This window comes from Hordeum vulgare, chromosome 3H (genome assembly GCF_904849725.1).
Source record: "Hordeum vulgare subsp. vulgare chromosome 3H, MorexV3_pseudomolecules_assembly, whole genome shotgun sequence".
NCBI lineage: Eukaryota > Viridiplantae > Streptophyta > Magnoliopsida > Poales > Poaceae > Hordeum > Hordeum vulgare.
In genome coordinates this window covers 32128608-32143395 of record NC_058520.1, presented here as the reverse complement: position 1 = coordinate 32143395, position 14788 = coordinate 32128608, and the positions used below count along the sequence as shown (strand labels likewise).

At 44.0% G+C, this 14788-nt stretch overlaps 1 protein-coding gene across 1 annotated transcript; it reads right to left on the bottom strand.

Moving 5' to 3' along the window:
* Positions 1-842: 842 nt before the first annotated feature.
* On the bottom strand, positions 843-4021 carry LOC123439418 (poly [ADP-ribose] polymerase tankyrase-1-like). Its single transcript, XM_045116135.1, has 11 exons — positions 3812-4021; positions 3633-3725; positions 3220-3525; positions 2908-3047; positions 2751-2837; positions 2301-2432; positions 2006-2158; positions 1789-1890; positions 1398-1577; positions 1215-1294; positions 843-1101 (listed from the first exon to the last, which is right to left on the bottom strand). Exons 1-11 carry the CDS (start codon positions 3873-3875, stop codon positions 1038-1040), a joined length of 1401 nt encoding a protein of 466 aa, XP_044972070.1. The 5' UTR covers positions 3876-4021; the 3' UTR covers positions 843-1037.
* Positions 4022-14788: the final 10767 nt, after the last annotated feature.

Genomic DNA, 14788 nt, shown 5'->3' with positions numbered 1-14788 from the left:
GGGAAATCGGTCCATCAGACATCATTCGAGGGGGAAAAGAAGTCATTAGTTAGCGAGCGCTCATTTGGAAGATTCGCAGCGAGCACTCTCACACGTCGGCACTTGGCGCGTTCTCAGCCGTCTTCACATGTCGTGCTCTGAGCGCTTCCTCCGGATTTCATTTTTTTTTATTTTTTTCACATGCGTTTTTGACTTTTTAGATTATTATTTTTTTCGATTTGTTTGGTATTTCGGTTTTTCACCGGTCTTTCTTAGTTTTTTGACAAAAAAAATCGCAAAAAAATGGTTTTCTTTTATTTTTGCGAGAGGCACGACCGTGCCTCTCGAAAACGAAAAAACATTTTTTTAGAGACACGGTTTTGCCTTCGCAAGAGGCACGATCGAACCTTTCAGAAAGAGAAAAATAACACATTTTTTGTTTTTTTATGAGACACATGGTTTTGTTTCTGCGAATAGCACAATTTTGCCTTTGTAAAAGGCACACACATGCCTATCGAAAAAGGAAAATAACTTTTTTTTCACTAGAGGTATGATTTTGTTTTTACGAGAGGCACGGTTTTACCTTCATAAAGGAAAAAACACGTTTTTTTTGTTTTTTTTTTATCGCATCAACCTAGGATCTAGTTTTGAAGACCTGCGTGAAATTTAACGCTGAAAATAGTTCGAAATTTGGATGCGCGATTTAAGAGATAAAGCATTTTAAAAATACGAATCTACGAAAAAATAAAAAACTCTTAGATTACGACAAGTGACACGCATACAGTACACCACACTGTATGCACCACTTGTTGCAACCAAAAAGGTGAAATTGATCTTTGGAAGGAATACTTCCTAATTAGTGATTTCGGAGGAAAACGGTACTTTTCTCTTTATACAAAGGCACTGGCTGCATACATTTTCAGTTGGCCCATCAGCATGGCCCTCGACTTCTATTCGGCCGAAGAAACAAAGTCTACTCTCTGCACAAAAGAGCTCATACTCTTCGACTATCAGATCACAGCCCAGGCGGAACCCGACTTTTGCCTTCGACTATCAGATCACAGCCCAGGAGGACCCGACACGCGCGAACCCGAGACATCCTTTGCGCGCTCCCAGAGATCCCTGCAGAAGTTTGAACACATCACATTAGGCAGGGCCGCCCTCGCCATTCTTCTAACATAAACATCAGTTTGTATGGTGGTGATCACACGAGGATGCGAGTGCAGTGGACTTACCGAAGTGCGCCAGCGATCTTAGGGTTCTGCGGATCAAGCTCCGACGCCTTCATAAACGACGCGAAAGCGCTGGTGTAATCCTAATACAATTGAGCGATGGGTGGGTTCATAGCTTAATCTCAATTTCCGAAGCACGGTAGGGACTAGAGTCTAGAGAAGCACAAATAGCAGTGCGATGATCACCTCGAGGAAGCGAAAGGCCTCTCCTTCACGGTAGTAGCCTTTCCCCCAGTCAGGCCAAAACCTGATGCATGCCTGGGCATCCGAAAGCGCCTCGTCGCCGACACCAAGGCGCAGCCAACAGAGGCTCCTATTTGAATATATGCTGGCATCTATGTCGTTCGCGTCATCGAACTTGAGTGCCTGAATGTGAAAAACATTGTTTTCCAAGGTCAAGATTTCGGAATGTAGATCTCAACCATGCGATTTTATTTCAAAAGTGTGCAGGGATATATCCATTGACAATTTCTTAGTGACTTTGCTGCCATTAGGAGAAGTAAAAAAGAAAGAGTGAAAGAGATGACATTTGCAAGTGAACATACGCATACAAATGCGCTCCAAAATAAGAAGTTACCAAGTTGTACATAAGTATAGCCGTGTCATAGTCCTTGACTGTGTAGGCCTTGTTCCCTTCTAGTTTTAGTTCAGCTTTCCTCTTACAAGAGTCCTTTCTCACCTAAACAAAAAAATAGTTTGAAGGCAGTCAATTACCAGATAAGAGCAAATCCAATTACTCAATTAGCTACATATCAGGTGCATGGAAACTGACTAAAGGAAAACAAGACTCATACCCGCTCCTTGTAAGCAGCAGATTTCACATAACTCATGATGCCAGCAACACTCCAATCAAGCATGTTTGGAGGGCATCGAGTCACAGGAAAAAGAAGTCGAACGAGTTTTTTCTCAGCTTGGACCGCGGCAATTTCTATCGGCAACCTACCAAGCTGTTACAGAGTACAGGAACCATGAGTTTCTGGGGAACATTCTTGTTCAGGCACAAGGATAAAACTGTATTCCAAACTATATGTACTTGAAGTCTTGAACAATATGAAATATGGCAGGAAAGGAGGTTTAGAGTATGCTCACTTCGTCGGGAAGGTTTGGATCTGCTCCAGCCTTCAACAAGCACTTGACGAATCCGACATTGCCACGGCGGCTGCACGCTAACAATAGAGGGGTCGCTCCAGTGAATCCCCCGGCATGAACATTAGCCCCAGCCTAGTTAACATTTCCAGAAAAAGTTTCAGTTAAGAAGGGGGGAATTCGATATGTGCAATTCATTTGGGAATTCGATATAATCAATCCAAGCTTTGCAAAGTGCTACCTAAAAAGAATAACCGTTCCGTGGCAGCATCGCAAACAACTAATCCCTCCGTCCCAAAATAAGTGTGGCAGATTTAGTACTACGTTAGTACAAATTTTATACTACTAGATCAACGAACATTTATTTTGAGACAGAGGGAATAGTAGGGTATGATTTGTGCAATCAACACGAACTTAAGAGATCAATTAGCAGAAGATAAAGTAATGTAGCACCTCAATGAGCAGCTTCATACATTCCACGGAGCCACCAAGAAGCGACGAGACCAAGGGCGTGAAGACACGGCTGGCGACTTTGTTCGGCTGCAAAATTGCAAGCTGGTCAGCTGCCTTGAACACATAATGCACGCACCATAGGAGCGGCCGCACATACATCGGCGCCGTGGCGCAGCAGGACGCGGACGACTTCCGGGCACCCCCGCATGGCGGCGACGTGGAGCGCCGTGCCCCGGGGGTTGGCCGCGCTCACGTCGGCGCCTTTGTACAGGAGCAGCATCGCCAGGTCGCGATCCCCTGCAGCACGGACGACGCGCCAACATGTCAGTCGCGCACGCGCTCTGGTCTGGTACCCGCTCGGCATGGCATGGCCATAGGCCATGGCATCGGCCACGGCGTCTCAACGGGAGCGACAGGAACACGGAGCAGAGCGAGGTGGCGTCGGCCGGCGAGACGCGTGCGTGCGTACCGTTGTAGGCGGCCCAGTGGAGCGGGGTCTCGCCGTCGACGTCCGGGGCGCGCGGGCTGGCGCCGCGCTCCAGGAGCCATGCCGCGGTGGCGGTGTGGCCGAAGGTGGCCGCCAGGAGCAGCGGCGTCTCGCGCTCGTCGGAGAGGGAGTCGACGGGGATGCCGAGGTCCTGGACAAGGTAGCGGCAGACGTCCGTCCTGCCGTTGGCGGCGGCCAGGTGCAGCGCCCTGCCGCACGTCGACCAGACGCCGGTGGCGTCCGCGCCCGTGGTGCTAGGCGCCGGCGGCAGCAACTCCAGCGCCATCCCTTGACGTCGCTCGCAATGTCGATCAGATGGATTGTTAGTCCATTATTGTGACAATAGAAAACAAGCTTCACCGTCCATTATTGAAGGCATGCATTTCGGGGCGTACTGGCAAGGAGGTCGAGGTTGCCGTCGATGGCGGCATCGAGGAGCTGGCGCCGCCGCACCTCGTCATTCCGCGCGTCAACGGCCACATCGACGGCTGTATCTCTCGCACGCCAAGCATAGCAAATGAGAAGCAAAGAAACGGATGGTGAATGAATCCAACGCGCGCGGCGACGGACAAACCTGACGGCAACGGCGGAGGCTGCGCCGACGAGGAGGGTGAGCACGCCGCCGTGGGCATGTCCATGGTCGGATCTCGAATGTGACGGCTTTGGTTGGGCTGTGTAACGTGTTCGTTCTGACTAGTCCATGCTTGGACGGACGGAGGGAGAGAGGAGATAGGCGGTGTCCGTCTCGGAAGTTGCGCCGGGCGGTGGTGTGACGCCACGCAAGAGCAGGGGAGGAAGTGGGAGGCAAGGACCCTCACTTCCAGGTCCAAACTGAAAAGCGAACTCATTTCATCGTTGGTGTCTCTCTCGTACTATACGTGGCAAACGTGCGGTGTCCGGCGTGTGGATAAACAGCAATCCCGTGTCCTGCACTGGGAGCAAACGCATCTAATGTAACCGGAGTTGTCAGACCCTATACATACCCAGTCCATGAACTTGTCCCGTAGAGTGACCGGCCTTTGGTCCTTGAATGAGGGGGGTATCTGAATTGGCGCACACCCTGACGACCAGTCCTACACGGCGGGCATGTCCGGACGTCCCTATATCCGTCCTAGATATGATGGGTATGGGTATTACCGGTTAGTTCGGGTGTGAGGTTCGAATTTACTAGGTCCCGTTGGTTGGCAATTTTGCGTCCTAACAGTGACCGGCAGTTCACCCAGACGTTTGAGAAGAATATGAGACATCTGATTGTATATGATCTAAGAACATCTATAAATGCAACTAGCTAATCTGGCCCCTCAAAAGTCTGAGAACACATTGAAACATGACGAGTCATCTTTCATTTTACTGCCTCCGTAGTTATTTTTCTCCTATCCGAACTTTCCATATTCATGTAACACACGTAACATAGAACTAGCAACCGCGTAGATAAACACCCTTAGCAACAAAGAAAAATAAATCAGACATAATTCACATACTAATAGTCATTGGACAACTAAAAAATCACAGTTCATCGCTATACAATACTTAATTGATACTGAAAAGTAAAAATATCTGAATGAAATGGAGAGACAAAGGGCAGAGGAAATAACTATTTCCTCACCGCCTATAATTTTCTTATAAACCTGGTCATTCTATATTTTTTTCCTTTATCTTAATGAAATCGACAGCCTTGCATGTTGTAAAACAGATGTCCAAAAAATAAAAGGTTTGCCACTAGAATATGTTAGGCAACAGGGCACGTGAGATAAAATTTCATACTTTCTTGAGGAATAGAGTTGTAACATCAAAAGCATCACCCTTCTTAAGAGAAAAAACATCAAAATCGATTCATGAGCAAACATGAATCTCATTAGGTAGCCTTCCATGCATAAAAAACATACTGAATACAAGCTTGGCTTATGGATTCACACTCATTCACTAGAGCATCGTCATACCACTGCCCCTTCACTGCTAAAAATGTTACTAACTGCTTCAAGATTCTTCGAACCAGTAACAATTACAATACAAATTCACCCTATCCAGATAAATGTTCTTCATCACGGGTATAACTATTTTTGTCTCCTCGTTTTACGAGGGAAGAAGTGGCCAACTGGCATACATTGTCAAACCAATATGTATATACTCCCTCTGTAAAGAAATATAAGAGTGTTTAGTTCATTATTTTAATGATCTAAACGCTCTTATACTTCTTTACGGAGGGAGTATATCAGATACTACAGTACTGTATTGGGTACACATTGACATGACACCAGTAGCATTACTGTATATGTCAATCAAGCATCGGCGGGGAAAAACCAGGTGGGTTCCCATGGACTGGCCGTCGCTTCGCTCGTCTCCAATGTGTGTATCACCCTGTGTCTAACGTTGTACACGACACAGTGGAGAACGTCTTCCTCGGGCTCCCTTTTCCGTCCGGGCAGAAACCTGGGACGCTCAGCCATCACAAAGTAGACGCAATCTTCTCTAGCTCCACACTGGGCTGCTGGGAGCGACCGAGAGCAGCCTCGGCTGATGAAGAGCGCATGCCCCATCAGCGTATCCACCTCGCGCCAATGCCCATGGCCGTCGTTCAGGTCCGCCCCTTCCCATACCTCCAGCTGGGTCCGTATGGGCCTCGAACTGCGCTCTCGGGTGGCACTCTCCGTATGGACCATCAAGTGCTCAACAAGGGTGTGCCTTTCCACCATTAGCAGCCGATCGCCGCACGCGACGAGGTAGGAGACCGAGCGCCAGCAGGTAGGGCTCACGCCGTTTAGTCTTGGCGTGGAGGTAGGAGACAGAGCAGGCAGGCCAGGGCCGTTTCTTGGCATGCCGCGTATGCATCGGACTGACCTGAAGCGGTTATGCTCGTCGTCGATCTCCAGGCGATGGAGCTCGGGCAGATAAGAGCCTCTCTTGTTGTGTGTTCTGGTGAGGAGGACGTAGAGCTCGCCTTGAAAGAGTGCGATGTCAATGTCGACATGGGCGGCTGCTACTGGAAATGTTGTAGGGAGCATCCAGCATAATCTGGCACCACCTGGCGACGACGCCATGCGAGGAAAGATTGTGACCATGCCACTGTAGGGAACGGCGACGATGCGGTCGGACACCACCACCTTCCTGATCCAGTTGTAGCTGCGGCAACTGGTATCGATCTTGAGGCTGTTGCTGCTGATGTGCAGAGGGGTGATCTCCCCGGAAGGAGGGTTCATCATCAGGTAGCAGCTGCCGTCGCGGTGCACCAGGAAGAACATGTTGCCAGTGGCATCCGGGACGCGTAAGAGGATTTCGCTTTGGTCGAGGGGCATGCGGTGGAGCGCACCCTCGGGGAGGGCGAGGAAGGTGTCGGCGCGGACGAAGAGCCACGCGAACGGCGATGGCTGCGGCTGCAGGCGCGCGGCGGAGCACCACGGACGGCAGACGGCGCGGAGGCGGACGCGGTCGGCGTGGGAGGGAAGGCGGGAGAGCACGAGGAGCAGCAGGTCCGGCGGGAGCTCCGACCATGGCGCCCTGCTGCCTGGTGGAGCGATTCGAAGCAGCCGGCGGCCGCGCCGGAGCAGGGCCGCCATGGCCCTGCTGATTTTGGCACTGAGGCCGGCGCCGAGCATCAGCGCAGCAGGAACCGTCGCGTATCACTACCTAAGCGGAAGCGGACAGTGGAGAGCCTTGGCAACCTCCCCTCGACCTCGGCGCAGCGCAGATCCGCTCCGCCCCGCCGCTGCGACCGCCCGCAGGCCGCCTTCCGAGGCCCCAACTCGGCTGGGAACGGTGATCTGGTGGAGCAAGCGCGGGATCGCGGGCTGAGGGTAGCGGCGGCCTGCGGTGGAGAGGGGGTGCGGATCCGGGACGAGCTCAGGGGATGGATTTTGACATTTTGGTGATGAGAGGGTTTGTGGACGCGCACTCTGATTTTGGTGTGGAAAGCATGAAATGGGCAAAAGGTAGGTGTCACTGTTCCACACACGACATGGAATGGAAGCTATACGAACGATCCGTTGGTATGCCAGACCTGATTTTAGGTCGATTTTAAGCTGTTTCGGTTGATTTTGATCTGTTGGCTATTATATATATACTAGCAAAAGGACCATGCGTTGCAACGGGAGAAAGAAATACCACACGCTCTTAATTTATAAAAATGGTCTATAATCTGAGAATTTGTAGTTACGACACAAATAAAGATGATCTTATCCTACAAAAATGCAGTTCAAAATTTCACAGGTCTTCTTTTTTAACATGGCTTACATGTAGATTTAATACGTATAAAGAATCAGTCAAGTGATCTTCAGTTTCATCTCTAATCCTGATTTTGTTGACGTGTTCATCCCCAACCCGGATGAGTACCGGTATGAAAGAAAGACGAATAATGACTTATTTATTAAGATTGCACCTTAGATAATATTTTTATTAAACATTTAACAGATAATATAATATCATATTTAAATTCTACATATTTTTCTAATCAAATTACATATATAATATGTTAAATTTAGAGTTACAGTTTAAAAGATATGAGTATTTTAAAAAACATTTAATATATACTACGAGTTTAATGTCATAAACAGTAAGGACTTTTTTGTAAAATCACCTCGGTGGGTTTTCGACGAAAGCGATAGCCTCTTTATTATTAGATAAAGATATCTTATCTTATCTTATCTTACCTACTAATAAAGCAAATAGTGATTCTTCCGTCATTCAAATTGCTCTTAAAGTTGACTAAAATTACCCACCAATGCCACCTATAAATCATAAAAAACATTTCAAACAGAAAAATCTCCGGACTGGGCCGGCCCATGTAGGCACCTCCTATATTACGCTCTGGCGTTGAAAAAAGATGCAGCACACCTGTTTGGGCAGGCCCATGCGTGAGCGTCTGTTTTTCTAGTTTAATTTTTTTATTTTTCTTTTCAGTTTCATTTTGTTTTTCTACTTTAAATAATTTAGAACTTCAACAACTTTTCTCAATTTTAAGAAACTGAGAATTTCGAAATAAAATATTTAGAAAAACATATTTTTTTGAGAATTCAAAAACTACTCAGGAGTTTTGAAAAATGTTTGCATATCAAAAAATGTTTAAACTTTGAGAAAATGTCCATAAAATAAAAAAGTTAACGATTTTAAACAAAAGTCCGTGTAAAAATCTTAAAAACAGTTCGTGCCTCTGTTTTTAGTCTCATTTTTTCTTTTCTTTTTTTTCTGTTCTATTTTTTCGTTTAAATAATTTACAACTTTGAAAACTTTTGCAATTTATAATACTGGGAATTTTAAAATAAAAGTTTGAAGAAAAAATAAAATGTTTGTGAATTCAAAAAAGGCTCAAGATTTTTGTAAAAATATTCGCATATTCAGAAAAATGTTCATAATTTTGAGAACAATGTTGGTGAAAACAATAGAAGTCCATGATTTTGAAAAAACGTTTGTGTGTTATTTTTTGAGTGCAATTGAAAAAAATGTTTACTAAATCAAAAAATGTTCATGCATTTCAAGAAATGTTTTAAAATTTTAAAGACATAATATGATCAGCATCATTGGAGATTTTAATTTTTTGTCTCCCTTTGCAAAGCACGGGTCCTTTTGCTAGTATATATATATATATATATATATATATATATATATACTAGCAAACATGCCCGTGCGTTGCAACGGAAAAAGAATTCACTCCCTTATACATATTGGACGATATTTGTAAATTCTTTGACAATAAACAACATGATAAATAGTGTTACATAAAAATGTAATGACTGCATGATTTTTTTAGTGTACTCAATTTGTTTTTAAAAATCTTTATGGGCACGATTTAAATAAATATGAAGGTCAACATTAATCCACTTGTTTACATAAACCTCGTATCAACAGTTTAGTATACATCATCGTATATTGATTGGCTATTGTGCATGATGAAAAATACGATGACTATGTACATATTGTAACCTTTAGCATATGGTAGCTAGTAGGAATCATCTACTCGTGATTTATCAGAATCAACATCCGTTATAGTATCAACTCTATCTTTTATGAGAGCATTAAACTGTTATATCCACTCAAGTTAAATGGGACAAGAAACATGTGTAATAGGAATTTCCAAAATAACCAATATAGAGAAGGTATTAACTAATATTGCACAATAAGCTTTATTGTAGAAAGTAAGATGCAAAATAATAGCATATTTGAAATCTTCACTTTTTTCTGAGAGATTTTCATATATAACATGTTAGATTTGGAGTTAGGATTTAAACGATATGAATGTTTTAAAAGCATTTGAATTTACACAAAAAATGAAGCAATAAAAAAAGGCAAGTGGGACTTTATATATACCAGATTACAACGAACCGTGTTTTGCTTTTCAACTTAAAAAGGGAGTGCGGGTTGAATACACAAAATGTCAGGTGTTTTTTTTGCAAAAACATCATGACAGACGGCAAAAGCGCTACACGCTTTATTATTAAGGAAGATAAATGTAATGGCCGGGCTGTGTTGGTCCGTGTGTCTAATTTTTAGGCCCAGGCACGACCGGAGGTAGGCTGTACGCATGACACGACTCGTTTAAGGCATGTCATGCGTGGTCCATGACGGGGCGTGCCGGTGTGCTCGCGGCTGGCCAGTTTAACCCGACTCATTTGGCCAGCTATATTGTAGAAAAAGGGATTAACGTATGTCAAAAAGCTTTCTCCTTCCCAGATGACAAGGGCATTTAGGCCTCAAGTTGCTTTTGGAGGTCGGCCTTTATGATGGCTTTCAAATTTGAAATCCTAATTTTTCAGAAAAATCATATTTTTACAGTTTTTTAAATACAGAGATAAGTTAGGACATAACACATATGTGTAATATTTTTAGAAAAAACGTTAAAATAAGGCCTGTACAAAAAAGATAAATCTAGGGTTTTTTAATACATGATAATTCTTTGTTTCAGACCATAAATTTGTCTTTTTTGTCTAGATCGTATTTCAAGTTACTTCATCCTAAAAATTTACTTATGTACAAATAACATCCTTCTATACTTCTATATATTTTTCAACTAAAAACTTTGAAATTTGAATTTTTTGAAAATTTCAAGCTCCATGGAGCTCGGCCTCCAAACGTCCATTCTCCATCTCGGAGTGTGGAAAATATCACTCTTGCCATAGAGCAACTCCAATATGCGTGCTATTTAAGTGGCACGTTGTAAAGAAAACCTGCTTTTAGCGCGCGCGGAACTGAATTGGGCGCTCCAGCACGCATTGAAAATTTTCCTGCGCGCTATACTCAGCGCAACATGTGGACCAAAACTGCATCACACGCGGTGTATTTGCTGTGCCCGCTCCCGTCCGTTGGACAGCGATGACTCACACACGGCTTCTTCCCCACAAGGTGTTTCACAAAACACTCGCTAGGTATCTATACTTCAACTTTATTTTTTTTAGATTAATTTGATGCATGTTTTTTATAGTTTTAAACTAGTTTAAATACAATATTGTAGATGAATTTGTCATATGATTCTTCCAATAAAAAATTTGATATTCAAGAGGAGGAGCTCCTCGCTATAATTGTAGCTATGCACGTTAATAAAAAACTGAGGCACTGTGGTTCGGTTATAGGTCGTCAGAAATTGTGAAGGGATAAGATCGATGCCTCCAACAAATTGATGAGGAACTATTTTGCAGAGGATGCCACATACCCCAAGTCCTACTTTCGATGTCGTTTGAGGATGAGCATCGAGTTGTTCAAACGCATTGGCGCGACGTTGTTAATTTAGCATGCCTGCAGAAGCTCTGACACCGTGCCCTATTTTCCAACGCCTGCTGGACCTGGCGCCATGCCGCGTGCTAAAAAAGCCCATTTCGTCGCTTTAAAATATTTTATAGCGTGTCGCGCTGTTGCGCACCTATTTGAGTTGCTCTTAAAGCATCTACAATCGTACGTCTCAGACGACCCTCACGCGTCCGTGGACGCACCCGGTCAGTTATCGAACGGGAGAGAGAAGGAAAAAATAACCTAACCGGACCCCTCATATCATCCATATACGTCCGCGTTGTGTGCGAACCCTCGTATCCATCTCAATTATAAGAAGGATATGAGGGCTCACCGACGTGCCCGAGCGCGCCTGGTCAATCCACCACGTAGGAGCTACCCCACTCCGGATCACCTTTTCCTTTTCTTTATTCATTCTTTTCTTTCTCTCTCTTCCTCCTCATCAATCACATGCAAAGTGATCAGGCATATGAGGAAGGAAATGAAGAGTGTGGCTGGGTGGACGAACAAACAGGGGACGCGCCGAGTCATTGATCGGGCACGTCCGCGGACGTTTAGGGATCATATTTGCTATGTCTGTTGTAGATGCTCTTAGAGCAACTTCAACCGACCGGCCTAGACAGGCGCGCGCTTTGTCCGTTTTTTTTCTTGTTTGGATCGGCTCGTCCATCCTTTTTTATAAATGGTTCGGTCGTGCGCCAAGGAAGCGACCCTTTTTTGTCCTTGGACAACATTTTTTTTGAAAAGAAGGCCCACGGCCACATATCATTTCAGCTACCATGCGAGCGCCAAGAGTTCACATCGACGATATGCTGACAGCCGGCATACATGTAACATCCTTGGATGAAGCTACGGTGATCATTGTAACTAAGCTACAGTGATGACAACATTAAACTAATGCTTTTGTTAAACTGTGCTTGACCAATCTTAGAAACATATCTCATTTTAAATTCTCTTTTTGAAATTCAAAATTCAAATAATAAGTGGAATAACTATTTTAAAAAACATGAAAACTAAAATCATGGTTGGATTGTAAATATTCACCTAATAATTATAAAATATGAACGAACATTTTATCAGGTATTTTGATGCCTCAAAATAATAATAAGAGAGGCTGAATCAATTACTAAATGCCCTTTTAGTTTAAATTAATTCCAAATAAATTTCAAAAGCTCCCAATTTTTTTTAGAAAATACCATAAATTGCAAGATAAATAATGGACCATGTGCCATAATTTTGCAAACAGTTTTGTTTCTAAAATAAATAAAAGAAAAAACAAATAAAAAAGGAAAAGGAAAAAAGAAAAGGAAAAGGAAAAGAAAAGGGGGCACTGTGCCCTTGGGCTCTAAGGGGCTACTCATGAGGACATCAACACCATTGTTACACCCACATCCCGAGTTGTTATACATACTCGATCAGTTACTAGAGTTCACGCACGCCAATTGAATTACGAGGTACTTTCGTTTCTTGGAAATCCTGTAATGTTCATGAACATATGATGCTTCCTATGTTAGATACTTTTGTTGTACTTATGAATGAAGGACATAACATGGATAAGAAGGATATTCGTTGGAGCGGGATCAAGCATGGAGTAGAAGGTGCACGTGCATAGACTTATTCTCTTGTTTCTTTCTTTGTGGAAAGAGTAGAGATCAAAGATACATGTGTAACTTTCTTGATGTTACAGCGGATGGATTCTCCATGTTTTAACAAAAAAAACACATGATGAATAGGATTCTCCATGTTTAAACATAAAGTAGAGATGAATAGGTACAATTTCGAGGGAAGACCAATTATATGCTGCGTTACTAAGTTCTCTACTTTAGAAGTACTTTACAACACACTATCATGTTTGCTTTCAGCAAAATTTCTAATTGGTATCAATAATTGTACAATTATGTCCATGTTTCTCAAATAACAAGCATATATGTCTCCTGGTTTTGATGTATCGGTTGAGATTTTCGCAACGCTTGAGTAGCTGAGACATGAAGATCGTCCTCATCGTCATCACCATCGTCACGGGCATCATCGATATCATCATCATCACCACCAGCACCATCTCCATCCTCACCCCATCTCACTATACCATTGCAATCGGACTTGTACCTTGCACTATTCATCCCCTCTACTCTACCGGTGTTGATTACTCTTTTGTGGTGAATGCTATTGAGTTTTGTTGGAGAATTATTGTTATGATCAGATTGTTCATCATATTTTTATCCCCTATGATCATGCTCTCTTTTATGTCTTGTGAGTAGTTCCTTTAGTTATTGAGGACATGGGAGAAGTCTAGTTGATAGTAGTCATATGATGTTGAAGTAATATGTGTTGATTGATATTTAAATTATGGTGTTATTCTTCTAGTGGTGTTATGTGAACGTCGACTACATAACACTTCGTCTTTTTAAGGACCTAAGGGAATGCATCGTGTATAAAGAATTCTTATGATGGGTTGCCGGAGTGACAGAAACCTGAACCCCAGTTCGCATGCTTTTTCATGAGGGAGTGTTAGATCCTAAAGCTTATTGCTATGGTTAGGCTTTGCCTTAATTTCTCTCTTGTATTTGCGGATGCTTGCAAGGGGTTTAACCATAAGAGCGTACTTGTCTTATCCTAGACGGTGCACTAGTTAAGGTCCACCCACATAACACTTATCAATACAAAACATAGTACTAGACGGAATATGGCAAAATCACTTGACTATCTCTCCCGTGTGTCCGCAGGAACGCCCTAGTTTTTATAAGTTTAGTCCCTCGGCTTATCCTTTGTGTTCAAAAGGATCGGTCCACTTGCTGCACCTCGGCACCATTTACTTTCCTTGCATTTATTTCCATGTTGCTTATACCAGAAAACCCATAAAAAGTTACCTTTCAGTGCTTGCAGTTATTTCTTGCTCAAGATCGCTTGTCAGTACCTTCTGCTCCTCGTTGGGTTCGACACTCTTACTTATCGAAAATGCTACGATAGATCCCCTACACTTCTGGGTCATCAGGAAGTGCAACGAAAAGGGAGGTGGAAGGAAACCTAGTCGTGCTCCCATGGGAAAGGTGGGTCATGGGTGAGCACCGTCATGACAACGACGAGCAAGCACGGGGAGAGGCCGACATGAAGGGCTTGGTTGAAACCGTCGATTGTCGTGGTGTGTGATACGTCTCCGTCGTATCTATAATTTTTAATTGTTTCATGCCAATATTCTACAACTTTCATATACTTTTGGCAACTTTTTATACTATTTTTGGGACTAACATATTGATCCAGTGTCAGTTCCTGTTTGTTGCATGTTTTTTGTATTGCAGAATATCCATACCAAACGAAGTCCAAACGTAATAAAAACTTACGGGGATTTTTTCTGGAATATTTATGATTTTTGGGAAGAAGAATCAACGCGAGGCGATGCACGGAGTGCCCACAAGCCCTATCGCCGCGGCCAGGGGGTGGGCCCGCGGCAGGCAGGCTTGTGACCACTCCTTAAGGCGGTTGGAGCCCTTCTTTCGCTGCAAGAAAGATAACATCTGAAAGAAAATCGTGTTAAAATTTCAGCCCAATCGAAGTTACGGATCTCCGGGAATTTAAGAAACGGTGAAACGCAGAATCTGGGAGCGCAGAAACAGAAGGACACAGAGAGAGAGATCCAATCTCGGAGGGGCTCTCGCCCCTCCGTCGCCATGGAGACCATGGACCAGAGGGGAGACCCTTCTCCCATCTAGGGAGGAGGTCAAGGAAGAAGAAGAAGGAGGGGGCTCTCTCCCCCTCTCTCCCGGCGGTGCCGGAACGCCGCCCGGGACATCATCGTGTGACGGCGATCTACACCAACACCTCCGTCATCTTCACCAACATCTCC

Bases quoted from the DNA above. Each gene is read 5' to 3' on its own strand.
- LOC123439418 (XM_045116135.1), bottom strand. From the start codon at position 3,875: ATGGACATGCCCACGGCGGCGTGCTCACCCTCCTCGTCGGCGCAGCCT. The intron at 3,048-3,219 runs GTACGCACGCAC...TCCGTGCTGCAG, and splicing joins CCACTGGGCCGCCTACAACG to GGGATCGCGACCTGGCGATG. The intron at 1,578-1,788 runs GTAACTTCTTAT...TTTCACATTCAG, and splicing joins CTATACTTATGTACAACTTG to GCACTCAAGTTCGATGACGC.